The sequence below is a fragment of the Hippocampus zosterae genome, chromosome 4 (genome assembly GCF_025434085.1).
Source record: "Hippocampus zosterae strain Florida chromosome 4, ASM2543408v3, whole genome shotgun sequence".
NCBI lineage: Eukaryota > Metazoa > Chordata > Actinopteri > Syngnathiformes > Syngnathidae > Hippocampus > Hippocampus zosterae.
Window position 1 is genome coordinate 8,909,304 of NC_067454.1, and position 21,260 is coordinate 8,930,563.

The window sequence follows — 21,260 nt, forward strand, 5'->3', positions numbered from 1 at the left end:
GAAAGAATTTCAGGTCTGCGGAAGACTAATTTGTCTTCTATGTTTACCAAAACCCAAAAGTGTGGTTCCAAAAACATTAAATAGTCTTGGATATTAGCAGAAAAAAATACATCTGGCTTACTTGTTTCGTTGCTGATGATGTTCGCAAAGTGGAATTTGACTCAGCACCTCATCGAATGATCGAAAAAGAGGACAGCAGTATTAAAGGAGCAATATTGTTCCTTTAAAGATGGCTAGTTCTTTACTAATACAGACATTGAAAAGCAAGGGGCCTGTTTGCGTGTAGCTAGCCTCATTATTTAAGTAACGGTGACTCATGTTCGTAGAATAACGTGTTTTGAGCTAACAACGGCATCCCACTGCAAAGCTTTAGTCAGAGCTGGAATTAATCTGCGCTTCAGAAATTCTTCCATTTCGACAGACGTGGGCAGGACATAATATAAGATGTAATGATGTTTCGGATCTCATCAGACAAAACACATCAGGTTCCTGAAAACTGAACAGATGTTTGTAAAAACACATCGGCGAACAAGCTAACAACAGCAGCAGCACAGTAAGTAACCTTTGAGGAGACAAAGGTACGCCTCATGATTTCTGGCTGATGCAAATCATTCTGCGCACAACCGCATGGCTTTATCTATTTTTAATTTGATTTTTGTGTCACTTCCGCAGTTGTGTCACCACAATTACTTTTCGAAAGACGTAAAATACAGTAAACAAACAACCAAACAAACCATAAAATATAGAATTAATTGAGTAAAATGAAATAGTTAGATCTCTATTCTGTACATCACTGACTAGCCAGCCCACATTTGTGAGATGTGAAATAGTGAAAGATTTATGACCCTGCGCTATACTGCCTAGCAAAGCCAAAGCCTTGTTACACTGGCAAGAGTTGAGCAGGTGCATGCAGATGTGAGAAGCGTCCTCGGGGAGACGCTCCCCTGTTTTCCCATCTGGGACTTTGCTGAATCACCGCTATCATCAGCCACTCAGCCAAATACAATAATGGCAAGCCGTGGCGGCGGTAACGGGGCTCCTGGGCCGAGAGTGTTTCACAGGCAGGGTTTGTTAATCCTAATGATAAATATACTCACAAGGCACTGCAGGACTTGTGGGCGGGTGTAGATTTTAATGGCCGTGGCCATTCGAAAGGCTCTTAATCCCACAGAAGAGCAAAGCTAACTGCTCTACACCTGATTAAAATCCACTCAGGGCCTTTTAAGGGCTTGCGACTCAGACCGCATAGTTCATCTTTCTTGTGAGGAAGAAATGATGACATCAAACCTTTCACCTGTTCTTTTTTTTTGTCCCATAAATAGATAAATACCAACTTTGTTAACCTGTCAGTGTTCAGTTCAACATATTGTGTCTGGTCATGCTAAACAAAAACCATTCAACTTGATTTATATTTACATTTATGTACAGTATATAATTTTTGTCTTCTACTTTCTCCCTTTCATAATTTTGCTGCTGTAAATTGGGAATTTTTCCATTGTTCGGCAAATTCAGGTTTTCTTGTCTTATCTTATTGGCTGGTAACCAGTTCAGGGTGTCCCCCGCCTACTGCCCAAAGACAGCTGGGATAGGCTCCAGCACCTTCCGCGACCCTAGTGAGGATAAAAGCGGTTCGGAAAATGAATGAATGAATAAATTGTCTTATCTTATTTCTTAATGAAACGTTCCAAATTGCAAGACATTTTCCAATAAATGAAGAATTCTCATAGATACAAAAGAATATCATTCTATCCGTTTTCTCCGGCCTTTTTTTGGAACAACAAGTGGACTATTGCTTACGCGGTTGAACACAGAAATAGAGCAGCAACAAGAGAGTTCAACGTTAATGAGTCAAGGTTATAACTTGCTGTTGGTTGAGTGAACTGTGTCGCCGCATTTCCTTACTAAATAGGTCATTTATTGAAGGTGTGCCTCATAATCCAGTGCACCTTTTAGTGTGGAAAATACGGTACATGATGGCCATGTGAAGCATATTAAGTTTATGAGTCAAAACAATATTTCTCAAAGCTTTGTGTTGGCCTCGCAGCCAGACTCAGACAGACAGTTATACAGTATATCCGTAATCTCGGAAACCTCGAAGTCGGACGCAAATTAAAATGAAAAAGAAAATGAACGCAGTGAGTCAAATCGTGACTCTATCGTCATTATTTGTTGCTGATGTTGCTTATCTGTATTAAAATGGTCACATGCAAAGAGAACAGTATTACATTTTTAGTATTATAAGACTGCTCTCAAATGTGAGTAATATATTTTTGTACCTGTGTAACTGTCGCAAATGTCAAAAAGTAACTTGAAACTACTTTTTCAGTTCATAAAAAAATGAAATGGAGTAGTGTCATTTCATGTGGGTAGATATTTTCACCGTACTGACAAGGCATTAGCGTCAAATATTGTTTTAAATCATAGTTTGACAATATGTGACTCAATATTCATGTTATCTTTGATGTTGCCTGTAATGAATTTAAATGATGTTCATTGGAACTCTGGGGTGGAAATCAAGCATCTAATTGAATAAAGTGCTGCTGTTTACTCCCTTGCTTGTTGATGCCATTCCTGTGCGTGTTGATTCGCTTGCGTGTTAAGAGCAAGGCTGCCGGTGTTGCGCTTCGGTCGGGACGATGCGAGAGGAGCCGCCGCCGACGCGGCACCTTCAAATCACATCATTGTAACTCCATCATGGAGGAGCGCCTGGGAAAGTGTGCCAGGGTGCGAATCAAGCGTCGGGCAACTTTTCTTAAGAGTGGATGACAGATACACAAACAACACGATGCTTTTTCCTGCTCATTTCCTTCCGACTGATGTTTAGCCCTTGGCGCTGTTGTTTGTTTTCCTTTTATTAAGGGAGTAATCTCCCTTTAAATGCGGTGCAGGGGGAAAAAAAAATCAGCTGCACAATGTTGCAGGATGTCCAATTTCCTGTCACTGCTGTCATGGCATTTCGTAACCTTAAAAGTGTCCAATTCACTCAGTGGCAGTTGAATAAATCATGAGGCACCCCTCATTTTCCCATCTGCTCGTGATAGATTTTTCATTTAAGAATCACATTTCCAGATAGGAAATGATTCCTTTTAAGGAAAATGGAAGCAAATGTCACCCGGGATTTCAGTTTCACTTTGTACTTTATTTATTTTCTGGAATAAATATTTTTGTGATCACACTTGTCTGAGCCTGCATTTATGGAATCGCAAACATTATCCGGGTCGGTTGAGAAACTAACAAATTGGGCTATAATTCTTTATCCTTTGAGTATTTTGCTCATATCATACAAAAGAAGACTCGAGAATTGTTTTACATTGTGGAAAAAAAAAATCGCATGATGTACCTCCTTTACCTTGATTTCAATATGTCTTCTTTAACCTTTTACCCATTAACCTCATCGTTCAAAATTGGGACAATCTCCTCCTTCGGTACCCGCTGCCACAGCCTGTTTAAAGTCATTAGAATCCAACAATATATTTGCTATTGTTGACATTTTGCCTCTGCCACACGAGAATAAAGCATCGGGAGCTGTCAGGGGGTAATGCCATGCAAATCTCCAGTTTGTAACCCCAAACTCCTCGTGGCAGCTCGGCGATGTGATTGGCCTACCTTCCCTCTCGACTGCAATCAATTGAAATCCACCTGTGCAGGCGCAGGAACAGGACTTAAGTCCCTCATTCTTGTTCACGAGATTGGTTCTTGTTAAAGATCGTTACTGTAATACAAAGAAATGAGATTGACTCCCCCTCTTTGTTCACACTCCAGTCACTGGTGGTGAAAAAAAAGTGGGATTCAAAAACCGAGCATGTACTGGAACGTGAATAAAAAATAAAAAATCCTACGCAACGTTAAGGATGATGGATTGCTGAGCACTTTGTTGTAATTGATAGGGACGCTGACTGAGGATGGCAACATCAAGCATGCAAACGAGGAGAGCTGTGATTGATGAAGAGGCAACAGTTTCTTATGAGGGGTTTGCTGCTCATTAGATGTCCGCTTGAGAGCCCGCTCTAATGTCTCCCGCTGTTGTCCTAAAACAAGCCAACCCACTGAAAAGGGAAGCCCTTTTATAAATGCAAAGTTGTGTTTTGTGTGTGTGTGTGGGGAGGGGGGGGGGTTATAGATTATACAGTGAAAGCCTTCATCGGGGTCTTTAAGTTGAGGTTTGACTTGTTGCATTTTGAATTTTTAACCATGTTAGTATTGTGGACTTTGTTGTTAGTCTCAATCTCAAATTGATTACATGTTTATTTTCCGCGCAAATGTAATCAACTCGGCATCTTTCTACTTGATCCGCATCCAAGTTTGGAGATGAAAATTAAGATTTTTGCTCTCTTTAATGATGCAATGTCAATGGTTGACCAAGCATGCATTTGGGGGGGGGTTCCAAAAAAGTGAGGATTTTGATCGAGGAGGACGAGGCCAGCAATATTAATTACTATTGGTACTGCTGTACTGCTGCAGGGTGAAGTTACAAATACTTTTTGGGGTATTAGACATTAAGAAAGGAATGAATGGTATGACTTGTTTCATGTTGTTACTCTGTTCCATTTGTAGCAGCATGGTTATTTGGAACAGAGCAAAGTTGTCGATCAAAAACAAAACAAGGACCACTACGTCCATTTCCATCCAGCCCTGACCCAAAAGAGGCTTGAGTGCATTCTGGAGATGACTAAAGGTGCAAAACAAAATTCAATACACATGACAGGGATCTGAGGTCCCTGCGAGGTGGGGAAGGGGGGGCGAGAGGATACAGGGCAGCTGTCAAGTCCTCGCAAAACAGATGGAGTGAAGAGAGTGCGATTCAGGTGAGAGAATGGATGCGCCACGACGGAAGCTCGCCACACACTGTTGGGCTTGTGTGGTGCTGAGGTGCCTTCCGAGCACTAATGGCGATGACACTAACAAAACAATGGCTCTCATATTGCTTCCCAAATGGCCTTTGCAATGGAACAGGATCAGCTTGTGTCTTGAGCAGTGGGGAATACGGAAGAGGATTAGGGCCAATGAAGAAAGAAAAAATAAGGCTGGCAAGATTCTGACTTTATTCTCAGAATTCTGACTTTATTCTCAGAATTCTGACTTTAAAGTGAGAATTCTGACTTTAATCTCAGAATTCTGACTTTATTCTCAGAATTCTGACTTTAAAGTCAGAATTCTGAGAATAAAGTCAGAATCTTGCCAACCTTATTTTTTCTTTCTTCATTGGCCCTAATCCTCTTCCGTAGGGGAAAGCTTCCACGATAAAGGTGGAAATTCATTTTGAATGAAATCCTCAATTTAAAACAAAACAAAAAAAAAACTTTACTGCATATTGCATGTCCAAAATGATGATGAGCATTTTTTTTCTGGAGGTTTTTTTTTTCTCTCATTTTGAAATGTATGCCAGCAACAAATTCCAAAAAAGTTCAGCCAAGGGAAACAAGACATGCAAACACCTGTTTGCAACGTTCCACAAGTGAACAAATTAATTCAAAACAGGCAAGTGTCACGATTAGATATAAAAGGAAAATGTTCAGTTGTTCACAAGCAAGAATAGGGTGAGATTCCTGAATGAAAAACCAAAATAATTTCACAAGACACTTCAATCAATTTCATGGGTATAACACATATTTTTTGGAGGGGCTGGGAAAAAGAGGTAATCCATCATCCAAAATCAAAGGAGGATTACATACACGAGCTGTCGTGAAATTATGAAATCTTGTCACATCATATAGATTCCAATATACTGTAATATGTAATATCGGTTTTGTGAGATCAAGTGTGATTATGAAAGTTGCTTTCGTGGCTCACACCAAGAAGTGGAGACAGCGCTGACGAAAGCTCGAGTGTTGACAGCCAAAACCGAATGAAAGATCATTTCTCTTTCAACAAAAACATAGATATTTCTGAACATTTTCATCTATTATAACTCAGTTCGAATTTTGAGCATGGATGCCAGCAGATCAGGGCAACGTATAATTGATGAGTACAGTGTGACGAGTAATGAGCTTTATCAATTAAATCAACCCGCGTGTGCCTCAGAGTTCAGTTTTAATCAGCTAACGTGACGGCCGACCTTCGGGAAGGCTGGGGTTTCTATCCTGCGAAAGAACAAAAAAATGCCTTCGCCAAGATGTCATGGGCATGCTTCATGCTGGATGAAATGCATGTGGTGAATGAGAAGTGGGCCTGGGAGTGGACCACAGGGAACACCCTTCCATCATCTGTCTAAACAGGCCTGCAGGGCTCCGATCACCGCACGAAAAAAGAAAAACAAAACACTCTTCCTAGTGAGATGCACATTTCAGTTTGAGCTGGATCACACGTTTACCTGCAATAGTCTTTAAAAAAAACTCAATCCACTAGGGTGGCTATTCATATACTGGGGCCCATTCACAGTCTTGGGGACCTGTCAGCGTTGCCGCCGAGGTTCATTGTGCGCCCCATAATGGCTCATTAAATCTTTTCTTGCGGCCTTTCTTATCTCTCAAAGAGCACTCCTTGACCGAGGAGACGGGTCAGTGAGTGCCAGCTGATGAGTTGATTTACCTTCTTCAAATATCTTAGCGTGGGTTTAATGAGTGAGAGGGGGTCACTGCAATTTCAGGAACCCGGGGATGGGGGGGAAGGGGGGAGGGTGATGGTGGAGGGCCATGTCTGTCAAGGCACCCACGCGTGGAAAAAAAAAAAAAATCAACCATTTTTCCTCAAATGAATTACCTCAGCTCAAATCAACAGCATGCATCAATTAATCGCCATTTGAAGAAATAAGTGCCACTTCTCAAAAAGATGTCATTTCTCAATTTGTTGCAGCGTATGTCTTCCACTTGAATAAATAAATGTCTTTTCTCAAATAGACACCGTGTCTCAATTAGTGGCCAATTGCACCGCAAAAAGACATCATGCCTCAATTCGTTTTTTGCTTCAGCAAATAAAAGAACTCTCCTTAAACGGACACCATGCCTCAGTAAATCACCAGTAGTAGAAATAAATGCCTCTCCTCAAATAGGCACTGTGTCCAAATTAGTAGCTGGTGAAAGAAATGAATGCCTCTCATCAGATGGACACCGTACCTCAATTTCATGTCAGATGCATCGTTCACTTGAATTTTAGAAGTCTCTTTTCAAATTGATGCCTTTGTTGCCATGAAAAAATAAATGCTTTCTAATCAAAACATTAGTCATCGGTTAAGTCATTATTGCCCCTCCTCAAAAAGACGGTGTGCCTCAATTTGCTTCACTGTGCATTGTTTGAATAAAAAAAAGCAGCTCTCCTACAGTAAAGACCATATACATTTCGTCACCACTTGTGCAAACAAATCTCTTCCCAAATAGACACCATACCTCAATGACTCACTTGGTGTGTCACCCACTTCATCAAACTAGTTTTTCTCCTCGAGTACCTGCATGTACTAATCATTCATTCATTCATTGATCTTCCGAACCGCTTGATCCTCACTAGGGTCGCGGGGGGTGCTGGAGCCAACCCAGCTGTCTCCGGGCAGTAGGCGGGGGACACCCTAAATCGGTTGCCAGCCAATCACAGGGCACACAGAGACGAACAACCATCCACGCTCACACTCACACCTAGGGACAATTTAGAGTGTTCAATCAGCCTGCCACGCATGTTTTTGGAATGTGGGAGGAAACCGGAGCACCCGGAGAAAACCCACGCAGGCCCGGGGAGAACATGCAAACTCCACACAGGGAGGCCGGAGCAGGAATCAAACCCGGTACCTCTGCACTGTGAATCCAACGTCCCAACCACTGGACTACTGGGCCGCCATGTACCAATTAGTATAACATAAACGCCTCCCTTCAAATAGAGGCTGCACCTAAATTAGTCGCCCGATGCGCCACACCTCTCATCAAATAGTTATCGTGCTTCACTTAGAGTACTGCTGAGCCCAATCTTTTGATAATTTCTCTTGTCATTTTCGGGCCCAAAAATAGTCAACACAAACATTGTACAAATAGAGCCCTGCCCTCAAATAGACACCTCCTTTCAAGAAATATATGCCGCCATATTCTTTGAACATCATTAGAACAAAAAAAAAACATTCTGTAGTTTTTTTTTTTTTTTAATATAGCCGGGGACTTTAAGTCACACCATTAATGTCCTTGTGTTTCAAAGACTATACTCGACTAGACTCCTCGCAGTAAAAGCTGCCCCGCTTTTGCATGTTCCTCTCAACAACATTTCCCTAAAACATTTACGAGCTTTGCCAGTCAAACGTTTCTGTGGAAGAAGGCATCAGCCGTGGCGAGAGGTCGCCTTCGGAGCTCAGTCATTAGCATGCTGCCCGGAATCTGATTTTAACAGCATGACTAATCATATCCAAGTCACTGGTTCATCAACAGGAGACAACTCCGATGAGGAGAATATCCGGTCACAGTCTTATTTTTATCCGGGAGACAAGTGACAAGAGGAAGCTGACAAAAGAGAAAGATCCCGCATGTGTTTATGTGTGTTATAGTTATGATTTGGATTACCTTTTCAGGACATAGTTCGGTTAATTGGGGACACCCGGGTCAAATTCATGCCCACGGTCACAAGAAGGAAAAGAGCGAAAGTGGAGGTTAGAAAAATGTCAGTCTTATGCTAAATCCCCCTAAGCCCCCCTCCCGCCGGAAAAGTCGAAATCAGGCATGTTCAGCTCCAGGCCTGGAGGGCCACCGTCCTGCCTGTTTTCCATCTCTCCCTTCTGCAACACACCTGATTCAAATGATCAGATCATCAGACAGCTCTGAAGCAGCATTAGAACAATCCAGATTATTTGAATCAGATGCATTGCTCCTGGCAAAGCTGGAAAACAAGCAGGACAGCGGCCCTTGAGGACCGACTTTGGACACCCCTGGTCTAAATCCATGCAATATCATCAGAAGTCATATAAGTAAACAAGCCTTATGACAACGGCTGTCAAAGAGAAAACCTTAAGTCTGGCTGAAATTGACGCAACGGGAGAAAATTTATGACAGCTCTACTGAAATAAAAGGGGATCGAAAGATGGTGTTGGTGAGAATAGAGCATTGCATTTTAGCAACACGTCCCAAAATGCATTTCTGAATTGTGATTTATTTTTGCGGCATGGGAAAATAGCATTGTGCACATCCTAATATTTACTACTTAACACCAAGTGTAGAAAAACAGCATTTTTCTTTTTAAATTTAAAAAAGTTTGTGTGAAACTTGCACTGAGCTCTTACAGACCTGAATGTGGTCAAAACATCATTTGCCACGGTGTGACTGCACACGGTGATATTTTGTCTTTAAAATTAATGTTTGTGGCCAAATGCTACAGTGAATGCTACTGATGGAATAGCTATCACATTTGAAATGGTTATTAAGCAGCAATCTGGTCAAATGGCAAATCACTGTGAAGCAATTTCAACAAATCTTCTATCATGATAATCCTAAAATAGACTGAAATTTGACTCTCAAATATGGGGAAAACGTCCATATTATTCACTGTTTAACAATTATAATCAGATTTGGAACTGAATAAAGATTGTGTCCCTTAAAACAAAAACCCGCTCCACTGTGTGAAGATAAACTGTCGGCAAAAACGTCTAGCTCTGCTTTGGCCCGTGAAGCCGCCTCTCTTTATCTCCTGGCATGGCCGACTGAAGCATTTTGGGGGTCAAGTAGCATACGCGAGGACACTTCAACTCTTTTGTGATGATGTGCCAACATGTCTGTGCTTTGGGCTCCTAACACAGTGCGCCCCTCTTAAGGACACGCGGTTATATCCCGCGAGTGGAGCAGCGGAGGCCTGAAAAGAAACTCTCCTGCTTTTTCATGTTCTGTTGAAAAACATACAGTGTGCATGTGCGGTGGATATCGATGTATTTCATTTAGAAATACGACAATGCCATCAATCAAACCTGAATTATGACAGATACCAGTTCATTGAATACATTATTATTATTATTATCATTATCTTTGTTGCACACGTGAACACAAATGATCAATGCCCACTTGGCAGATCTGAGATCGCCCTGGCCAATTTTACATCCTCTGCTCATGAAAGTCTGTTTGCATTTCCTTGAAAAAGTTCTTGGACCTCCTGCATGTACTCCAGCATTATTAGTTTCTTCTCCGTGATGTCAAGGACTGCGCCTCTCATGCGCCAATTTGAAAGGGAATATGAGGAGGCCCTTTAATTGGTGGTGAAACAAGATGGATGTGTGCACGCCCACAGTGAGGTAAAACACCCAATTTGGACACATTCATGTTTAAATTTTGAGTACTTGTGATTGGTTCCACAGGGTTCAATTTTGGAGCCCCTGCTGTTTTCATTGTATTTGCTGCCTCTGGGTACCATCTTCAGAAAGCATGTTGTTTCCTTTCATTGCTTTGCGGATGACAGTTAGATCTATGTCCCATTGAGCAAAAAAAAAGATTTCTCGTTATGACATTTTTGTTCTGCCAGGAAGAAGTCAAAACATGGATGGCAGTGAACTCCAATGAATTTCAGTGAAAAGAAAACAGAAGTTACGACGTGTGGTCCCAGTGGCCGTTTTACATCCCAACCTGTTAACTCAGGCCCCCTGGGCCTTATCGAAAGCCAGCAGTCACGAAGTTGGGTTTTAAATTGGATCGGCAATTTGGTGCTGTTGTTAAATCTTTTTTTCTTTTTTCTTGTTTTTAATCTAAGGCAGAGGATTTAGGTAAAGCTTCTCCTTTCTCAACAGCACTTAGAAAGAGTAACCCATAACTTATTTACATTCGGCTGCATTCAATTTTGGAGTCAGCCACTCCTCCCTCAATATTATGTTCATATATTGTTTTAACTGTTTTTTTATGTCAGATTTTTACTCCATGTAGAGTGGCGATGGTCGTTTTTAAAGTGCAATATCAAGTTGAGTTGAGTTTAGAGTTGTATAATGAGTAGATGGATACGAATGCTTGGAAAGTATGTGAAAAAAAATCCAAATGATGTTTTCATTATGGGTGTCAATGGACAAACAGATTATATTAAAAAATCCCCCAAATCCAAATGAACATGCCTAACACACTGGCAGAGTTAATCTTTTGATGCAGGCTGAAATGAGGTCTAGTGAGGTGCGCTGACAGTTCTCTTCAGATGTTCACAATCATCACATGATTCATAATCAACCCTATTTTGCTGCACTTAAACTGAGCAAAGGCAGCCTTGCAATTCTCAGTAGACAGAGCATGAGTGCCCTGTATTGTGCATGCTCATTTACGCAGTTTTGTGAATCTCTGGTTTACTCGTCTTGACTCCCCCCAAAAATACAAAACAAGGTACTTGTATCAGTCACTGTTTTTTTTTTTTGTCCGTGCTAGTGATATAAATGATTTTTTGGGGTATGTATTCCACAGTGTAACATCTGTTTGATTTGTCTTAACCCCCCCCCCCCACCCACAAAAAAAGGAGAAAACCAAAGAACATAAGAGAGAGAAGAAATTCATGTTAAGATGTACTCCCTGCAGAATTAAGCGATGCAGTGTTCGGCTCTGCTTTACTCAAGTCAAACACTTTCCGCAAGAAGTGTCCTTTGCGTGACTCCTTACTAGAGAGAAAATTTAACTCAACCAATAACAAAAACTGGGTGAATCTATCTCAACACTATGCTGAAATCTCGTGTTTCATTCTGTGTGTGTGTGTGTGTGTGTGTGTGTGTGTGTGTGTGTGCGTGCGTGCGTGCGTGTGTATGAATGTGTGCGTGTGTCATTTCTGCCATCCCAAAGAAGTTGATGTCATTTCAGTGAACGATGCTAGATGGTATTCAGTGTTTTTACAAGAGCTAAATATTGCATAGTGTGATGAATCACGACTGATACTCACTCTGCACCGTCAAAATGACCTTTTATTTTTATTTATTTATTTATTTTACAGATACACTCTGTTTCTTTGTGTAGAGCAGGGGTCCCCAACCTTTTTTGCCCCACAGACCCGTTTATGTCAGACAATATTTTCAGGGACCGGCATTTAAGGTGTGGCGGAAATAATAGGACAAAATAATATGGTATGAGCTGCCTGAAAACGGCAGTGTTTTCGAAATATAATAATAAACACAGGAGCGTCTAATCTGGCCGCAACATCTGATCGCGATGGTCATGTTTAATGCCTTCAAAATACGATACAATGCAAATTCAAAGTGCATGACGACTCACCAAAGCCCCGAGCTTGATATTCTGCAACCAGACGGTCCCATCTCGTGGTAACAGGAGGCAATGACACCTCAAGTTTGTGTTTTATGTCCAGTCTACTTCGTAATTTAGATTTAGTCGCCTTTGCTGTAGAAAACCCCGCCTCACACAGGTAGCATGTCTGAAATTGCATCAGTGCTATTGTGGCGATCTCAGAATATTCAGCCATAACTTTAATCCAGTTGGCTCGAACGTACTTTTAAGGTCGCCGTTATTTGCGATCTCCAGTAGTTTTTTACTCATTGTGTTTTTAGCGTAATCGGTCACGTGACGCAGAAGCGTGGCTTGACGTGGGTCAAGCGTGATACAGACGGATATAACGGAGAATCCGGTAATTTTTCAAAACGAAACATATTCCGTATTCCGAAATAAATAAAACGGAATTAAGGCAAATTCTTTCTGTGCGGACCGGTACCGGTCCGCGGACCGGCAGTTGGGGACCACTGATGTAGAGAGAACACATAACTATGCAAACAATTTAACATTTGAAAATCAGAAGACTTAAGAGTTGTAAATGGACAAATAGAAATGTCTTCATGTGAACGAGCATTATTCAAATTAACTTTGCGGATTCAATCTCCCAGGTCCCGGCACTCTTCCCCCGTCTGCACGGAGAGCATTTTGGACTTTGTCTGACGTCAAAGTCAGATATATGTGACCTGGCTGTTCGGACTGCGATCGCATTGCAAAAAATTGGATATGTATCCGATCTAAGACCACAGATGAAAGTAACCCAGGTCAGATTTGAAAAATGTGTAACTGAGGCGTTCAGACTGTCATGAGAAAAATAAAATTAAAAATCTGATCACATCCGGTCGCTCTACCTAGAGTGCATATATTTCATGAAAGTGCAAGTAAAACATTTAAATTGATGACGGAATCTATGGAGCCCATAAAGTACAATGACCTTTAAGGGTCGAATTTTTTTTTAAAAAGCCAAGACATTTGAAGTCAGAAAGTCTCATAGTCTGATGGGAAACACTAACATAACCTCCCTTCTATGACTTTTTACCTCAATCCGACAGTCAAAGAGTCATGCAGGAGTGTCTTGTGAGGAATTTTTTTCCATCCTTCCCAAAATATTTAAATGTGGTGAAAAGCGTCGATAGGAAAAGTCAAAGAGTCAGTCAGGTGGTGACAAGTTATTCTGCTGTGCGACACGTGACATTTGTGTGAGCTCGCATCTGAAGTAGGCTGGCACTGAGGCAAAGCTGGCCTTTTACAGTGTCTGCCTAACTGGCGTTCATCAGCGAGCCCCGCCGCACTCGCACGCCACCCACAACCTCATGAAACATGCAAATGGCAGCTGGAAGTACAAAGTTGTGCTGTCTCTTTCTTGCCCGCGTGTATATCCACATGGTGTTTAGGAAGGATTGCGTGATTTGAGTTTTATGATGATACAGTCAATACAGGAATGGAGATGGGTACAGTATTGATAGATTTGAACATTGTTTGTCTCTGTGAATAGAGTGATGCATGTTGACACTATCGAGAAATGTGAATCGACACGTTTACTTATCGTCTGCATCAGAATGGACAGACAGATGTTTCCATGTTCTGTTTGTGAAAATGGCCAAATGTGTTGACATTCTGGGCTCTATTTTTGTCGACGTGGCGGTAGGCGCAAAAATTGGCACACCTTAATTTTACCGATGCCGTTTGCCCCAGGCGCATCTGACAGTTTGATGAAAGGAAGTAAACTAAACTTTGATGTAAGGCGCTGTTGTGATATTTTGTGGACAAATATGCAGTTTTTTTGTGTTGGGTTTAAATCTTTGTATGTGTGGCGGAGTTCTCCCGCTGCCAGGGAGAATGTGCAAGCCACACATAGTGGAGATTCCAACCCAAAACCTTTCGATAGCGAGGCAACGTGTTAACCACCAGGCTATTGTGCTGCCCATGAGGTATCAATGTTTATTTAATTTTCTACTCAGCTTGTTTCCTTCACGTTCCCTCCTCTTTAATCATGCTATTGCCTCAGTACCCAAGCTTAACACGCAACTGCTTTTTTTGCCCGAGTGCCGACCCCTGTCAAGCGAAGGTCGGACCGAATATCCTACGTTCGGGGGAGCCGGAAGCGGTGGAGGGCATGCATGGGCGAAGAAGGGGGATTATACTGCCAGTGATTCATTTGAACTTTTCCTCTCTTTGAAATGGCATCCCAGAAATGGATGTCACCACTCAATGTTCTCCACTCAGAGTGCAGGCTGGATGCTATGTGTAATTACAGGGAACCTCTAAGAGGACATGCGATGGGCAGGTCCGGTGAAAATGTATTTTGATTGGAAATCAGGTGCTATTCAGGACCTGCCCGTTGTCATGCACATGGGTGAAGGTGTCTAATTGAGTGTTTTGATTGCGCAAGCGAGACAATTGATGGACCTGTCATTATTTTTGTTAAGCTGTTGATGGAATTGGACCGTTTGCATCAGAATGGCAGACAGATGCATATGTGGAAGGACTAACAGATGTTTAAGTTCACATGTGTAGATACTTACAGATTCTTTTGTAGATGAAAGTTGAAAATCTGAAATTTGTATCATATGGATGTGACCGGACAAATGTGTTTTAGACCTGATGGGCTCGAGTTTGATGCCCAGCACAAGTCTAGTGCATAGCATGGTTGAACCGTGTGCATGGGTGGAGTTTTCTTTCTTTTTTGAAGACGCACGGTCGTTATTAACGGTTGTGTGCGCTGCTGTGGGAGGGAACACAGCTTACTCGCTCTTCCTGGCCAATGGAAGCAGCTCCTCTCATTCCCTTTAAATTCACCACAGGAGAGGCGCACGGTGTACAAGGCGGGAACATGAACTGTATCACTGGATATGCAAATCAAAACTGACACCCTCCACCCCTCAATCACAAGATGGAGCAATTCTTGGCGGGCTTTTCCTACCTCTTCCCATTGATGGATATAGCGAATGAGTCTGGAGAGGCGCAGGAGGCGAAGCAAGCTGAGGATCTTGGTGAAGCGGACGATCCGCAAGGCGCGGGCAGTCTTGTAGAAGTCGGAGTCAATGCGCGTCTCTACGATGAGGAAGATGTAGTCCACTGGGATGGAGGAGATGAAGTCCACCACGAACCAGCTGCGAAGGTACTTGATTTTGATCTGCTGGGGGTCCAGGATGATCTCCGTGTTGTCCTCCTTGACGATGCCCGTCCGGAAGTTCAGCACAAGGTCCAAGAGGAAGAAGGTGTCCGATACTACGTTAAAGACGATCCAGGGGGGCGTGTGCTCGTCCTTGAAGAAAGTGATGCCTACGGGGATGATGATGAGGTTTCCCACCATTAACAGCAGCATGGTCAAATCCCAGTAAAACCTGGTTGGGGAGACAAATGGAAAGTAACGTTCAGAATGGAGCACTGGACAACTGATCCAAAACCAGCTGCACAAAAAGCAGACGTTTGAATCCCTGCCCTGCCCTAACATCCATCCTTCCAACCATCCGTTTCCCTTATAAAGTCGCAGGAAATCTGGAACGCATTCCAGGTGACTCTGAGCAAAAGGCAGGCTCCGCACTGAATTGGCCGCCACTTGTCATTCACTGTCAGGGTGATTCTTAACGGAGGATTGAGTGGAAATCAATCCAAGATCAGTTGTATACAGTTGTATTCTTAATGAAATACCATCACATCAGTAATGCTGGTAACACATCACTTCAAGTTTTGAGGGTAGTAATAATCAAACACGTTACTTTTAAGTGTCAAGTCGTGTTAGAGTTGGTGTGAAAAGATTTCTCAAAGCACTGCACAGTTGCAATTCAAGACCCAGCTGAGAGTAAGAACTGAAAAGAGTTCAGCAAACAGTACACTCATCTCACCCACCGTGTCTCTTATGCACATTTGAAGAATAATAAAATACAGATAAACACCTGATTCCTAACACTGTAGTATACACTAAAGTCTACTTTCTGTCACCAAACTCTCAGGTAAACCAGCATCATGTAATAAAAACCACCCTCAGTCAGCCTGAATGTGAAGCAAGGTGCACCGTGATCTGCCAAATTCCCAAACAAGGGAAACTTGATTTGCCCCGGCACAAATATGAAGATGTTCCCGTTTTTACACCACGTGCATGTGCACCTGTGCATGAAAGCAGTGCTCACAAGGTAACCAAATACAGTCGGGGATTATTTTTTTTTTTTTGCCATACCAGTTACAGTGGAATATGAATAAGTATTTCAACAGTTTGAGGGTATGCCAAATAAAGACTCTGTTCTAACGCAAACACATAATTCCTGAATACACAACCTTTTTATCATTTGGGTGCAGAAAAAAATTTACTATTTACCTTTTTACTCCACCCAATCTGCATTGTAACAATACTGCATGCTTGGGCAGCATACTTGACACCAGCAGGGATTAAAGAAGCTTGAAACATCCCATTTACATCCCAATTGTTGTTTGTATTAGGCTTGCTACGTGACATTTAATCCAGCAGTGGATAAGTATGGATTAATTTTCACTCTATGTTCGCATGTAAGCACTGATGCATATACCACACATGTGCCGCTTTGCCCCCATGACAACCACTGAACATGAAAGCTATTTGCTGTTTGGACAGTAAATCTAGATTGGAAGGTCAGCAAGGGTTAACTGCTAATTATAAAGCAACCCTGTGAACTCGTCCATCTTGCGAGCAAGGTTTGGATATAAATTGCGCTCTACTGGACGCTCAGTAATTGAATCCAGATTGGCTCTTTTGTGTTAAGGAAGATTTATCCTGCAGGAATGAGGAAACGGGGTGCGGTTCTGGCATCGTCCACCAAACCAACAACTTTATATGATTTACCCACCTTTAACTGGGCCATAAAGGTCTTTCACTGCACCAAAGCAATTTCGAAACGGGAAGTCTCTGTACATATCCTGTAGGTACATAACAAGGGGCAGGGGGACTCCATTTTTCTGCAAGCTGGCAAGACTACAGCAATTAATTACAGCTCTTTCATTTCCCACTGATGACTATTGATTCCGCGGTTCAATCATGCGGCGTTGAGATAAATGTCATAGGGAACTACAGTAAACTAAGGACATAAGGCCACAGTTCACAAAGAGGGTTCCAATAAATATAGTAACACAGAAGGTGTCATCAACGTCTACGGTCACAGACTGTCCATTGACGATGTTTGGGCAATACTGTTTTTCGCCGATCGTTGGTCAATCCACATGTCAGAAATTAAATGCAGTATTAGGGGTTGGTTGATTCGATCACTTAAATATCATGGGTGACTCAAGAAGTCAATAATTAGTGGCACTAATTATTTGATGAGCTCACTAACTTGTCATTGTGTTTGGGCTCTGTTTCTGTCGACAGATCACGTTCGCGCAGGGTAAAAGTGGCGTATCTTGATTTTTGTGCTGTGTGAGCCTTGTTTTGTGTGTTTGAAACCATGGGCACAAGCGATCAGTTGGAATGCTGTCTCCAAGTAACCACTTTACAGCAATGATACGTGATTGCGCTGGCCAACTTTGCGTGTGTAGATTTCCTGCATGGAATCCTGCCATGGAGGCTGTGCGCTTCTCCTGCGCTGAATTTAAAGGGGATGAGAGGACTTCTTCCATTGGCCAGGAACCAAGTCGGCTGTGTTCACGCTCACAACGGCGCAAACCAGCGGCACACTCTAAATTGTCCCTACTTGTGAGTGTGAGCATGGATAGTTGTTCATCTCTGTGTGTCCTGTGATTGTCTGGCAACCAGTTGTGTGTGTACCCATCTACTGCCTGAAAACAGCTGGAAAAGGCTCCAGCATGCCCTGCGACCCTAGTCATGATAAGCTGATCAGAGATGGGATGGATGGATGGATGGATGATGGATGGATAAAAACCCAGTGATTCTATCATCTGTGTTTCACTGGTCGCGTTTTATGCCAATCAGAACACTTGATTGATGGGTCATTCATTCGTCAGGAATAATTAGTAAAATACTGCAGGTATGACTTCTACTAAATAGTTAAAAAGTGCATTAAATTAAGTGAGACAAGAGTTGCCTTAACTTCTATGGCAATGACAACCAAAACAATAAAACTCTCTGGAAGACTAGACTTGCTGTTGGTCCAATCACATGCTCAACGTGTGAATGTTGCCTTCCTCTAAGTAACGACATAGAACCTTACAAAGCTGCACAGGCTGCTTAAGCTGAGTTACACTGCACAAGGTTTACATTTTAGCAGAGAATCCAAGTCCTTGTGTACAGAAACATCTCAGTGTCACATACACAACACACACAAGAGACAAAGCAGTGACAGTAATTGGAATTCTTCAAAGTAAAAGGGCATCTGGTGTTTCAGCTTGTTTTCAAGTGGCGTTATATTTAGACAGAGCTCACCACCGCTGAGTTAGCTCGTGCTGGGATGTGAAGCCCCTGGAGAACAAGAAAATCTTCAAAAGAGGAAATGCTTACACAGGTAATGACATTTGTACTTGTCGTGCATATACTGTAAGGCATGAATATTTATTAGACTTACACAGCTTATACACGTGTACATGGTCCACAACAATGGCTCTGATGATTGGCTCCTTGCTTTTGCCTTGAAATGTGATGACTCAATCAAGTTAGTAATGGTGCATCAAAGCGCCATAATTACGTACATTACATTAGCAAACAAACACGATATTGCTTGACAATTACAGCCGTGCATAAAACGCATAAATGTACTATCTCCATGCACTATTTTAATACATATTAAAGATGATGAAAATAATAATGCATTCAATGATTAGATTTCAATGATTCAGAAGTGTTCAATGCAAGCCGTTGTGATATTTATGAATGAAATATGATGACATCCAGCACACACGTGCCAATATTCACCAAAATCTTGCTACACCACCTGCGCCACAACTTAGACCAGCTTCCATCAGGGATGAAATGTTGTCTACTTCATTCACCAAATCATCAGGGGCATGTAAACTTTCATAATCCGCCAAGACGCCCAACATGGCACAACGTGATTTACCATCCTCCCAGCTACACTAATTGGGGCTTGCACCGACACCAAAGTTCAAGATGCGTTAGTTTTTACGCCAGAGCGCATGTGCTCTGTTTATGAAAACAGAGCCCTGACATCTTCATTGGTCTGTGTAAAAATAAGTCATTTCACATAACTAGTGTTGAACGAGTTTTAAATGCATTTCTTTTTTACAAAATACTGTGACTGTGATGGGTATGCCGTACATTCTTATTTGAGTACATGTGGGTAATAATGAGCGTTTCCTCTCGAAAGGACCTTAACAATGCTTCAAAAGACTTTGTGTCCCCTCCAATGACAGAACGCAGGAAGGTGCCCTTCCATGGTATATCACTTGGGTGCATATAAACAAGTGTGTGTGTGTGTGTGTGTGTGTCTGTGTGTGTCTGTGTGTGTGTGTGCTTGCATGCGTGTAGCATCGCGTGAGAAGAGTAAATGCTCCTGACTCTTTTTGTTTTCCCACTTGTGTCTTTGCCTCTTAATGGAGGTCAGGCCACCTAAACTTAGCCGAGATCCTGCTACTGTGTTTTATTATGCATCAGGACTCTTGATATAGACGATTGTTTTATAAATACAAAAGTGGTACATTTGAAAGGAATTAAATCCCTGCAAAGGGTATAGAGTACTCCCCTTCTGAAAGAAACAAAGTATTTTATGACTTAAAGAAAACTACTGAATATAATGGTGAAAAAAGAGAAAATATGTATGATTATAGAAAACGAATATTCTTTTCTTTTTTTGTCAGATAATGAGAGGGGCTGCGTGGGTTTGTTTTATTGTTTTAAACTACAGGGCCAGATCCTGAAAGAAAAGTATGAAATATATATTTGTTTAAGTTACCGGTAATAAAATCTTGCATACAACTGTCAGGAATGTAAATAGCAGAAGAATTGAAAAACATAATTTTCCTTTGAAAAGTCCTTTGAATAGAAATATGAACAGGATGCCAAAAAAAAAACAAACTCTAAAAAGTTTGTCATGTTTGAAGTGGAGTAAAAGAACAGATCAATTATGGGGTAGACCAGGGGTGCCCATTAGGTAGATCCTGATCTACCGGTAGATCTAAGACAGATCCCAAGTAGATCCGAGGAGTGTCGAGAAGAAAAAAAAACAAACAACCATTTGTGTGTCTTTGTACATGTTAGTAATATATTTTTTGTGTTAATATACACTGCACACTAATCAGTCTCATTTTCACAAAAAAAAAATATTTAAAAAATAAAATAAAGTAGGTAAATCTTAAATTTGTGTGTGTGTGTGCGTGCGCGCGCCGGTAAGGGTAGATCCCGTGAGGTTAGTTGATCGAAAAGTAGATCTTCGATCCAAAAAGTTTGGGCACCCCTGGGGTAGACACTATGGGACAATCAAACTTGGGACACAAACTGAACAGTGTGAACTTAACTACTCGCTCCTACTTGACTTGTTACGGTACAGGGAGGTCGGAGTCGTGATGAAGGGCTCCCTGACATTTTTCCATCCTCTGGAGAGACAAGGTACCGGCCAGGCCGAGCTCTCTGGCGGAGGCATGTTGTCACTGTCAGAGTGCCGCGGACTACACGATAAGCCTCTCTCAGTTTCTTCGCCCTGCCAGCCACGCGTACCAGGGAGGAATGGGCACAAAGAGCCCGAAATGGATGCTCATTTTAGCCCGGGGTGGGGCTATATTTAAATGGAGACACAGGGGACACTTGCATGGGCTCTCTGTACCTCTCTGAAGTATAGAGGAATTCTACAGCACAAGAACATGTAGCACAGTATATTACCAGAGACTAGCTTATTATGGCATTCACTCTTCATTTGTTAGTCTACGTGTCAGTTTCATATACACTGTAAAATAGATGTTGGGTAAACTCAATATTTCAAGGCAACAAACTTCAATAACATTTTAATTTTAGTAGTTGAACTAAATTTGAGTTTTGCTTGTGTGATTTTTTTTCTTTCCTGCATTTGACATGCAAAAAATGAAAGTTTACAAAATCCTCGTCCATTTTATTGAAGCTCAACTTTGAGTTTGGTGAATTCAAAATTTCAAGGCAACAAACGCAGATAAAATTTGAAGTTGAGCAATGAAACGAAATATTTTTAGGTTTGCGAATTTCGTATTTTCAACAAAAGAATACGAGTTTACAGAACTAAG

At 41.8% G+C, this 21,260-nt stretch overlaps 1 protein-coding gene across 1 annotated transcript in view; it reads right to left on the bottom strand.

Moving 5' to 3' along the window:
* Nucleotides 1-21,260, bottom strand: part of LOC127599969 (potassium/sodium hyperpolarization-activated cyclic nucleotide-gated channel 1-like) — an 85,806-nt gene that overhangs the window by 40,914 nt on the left and 23,632 nt on the right. The window contains exon 2 of the mRNA XM_052064239.1: nt 15,052-15,475. Coding sequence (XP_051920199.1) covers nt 15,052-15,475 — 424 coding nt within the window. The remainder of the gene's footprint in view (nt 1-15,051; nt 15,476-21,260) is intronic.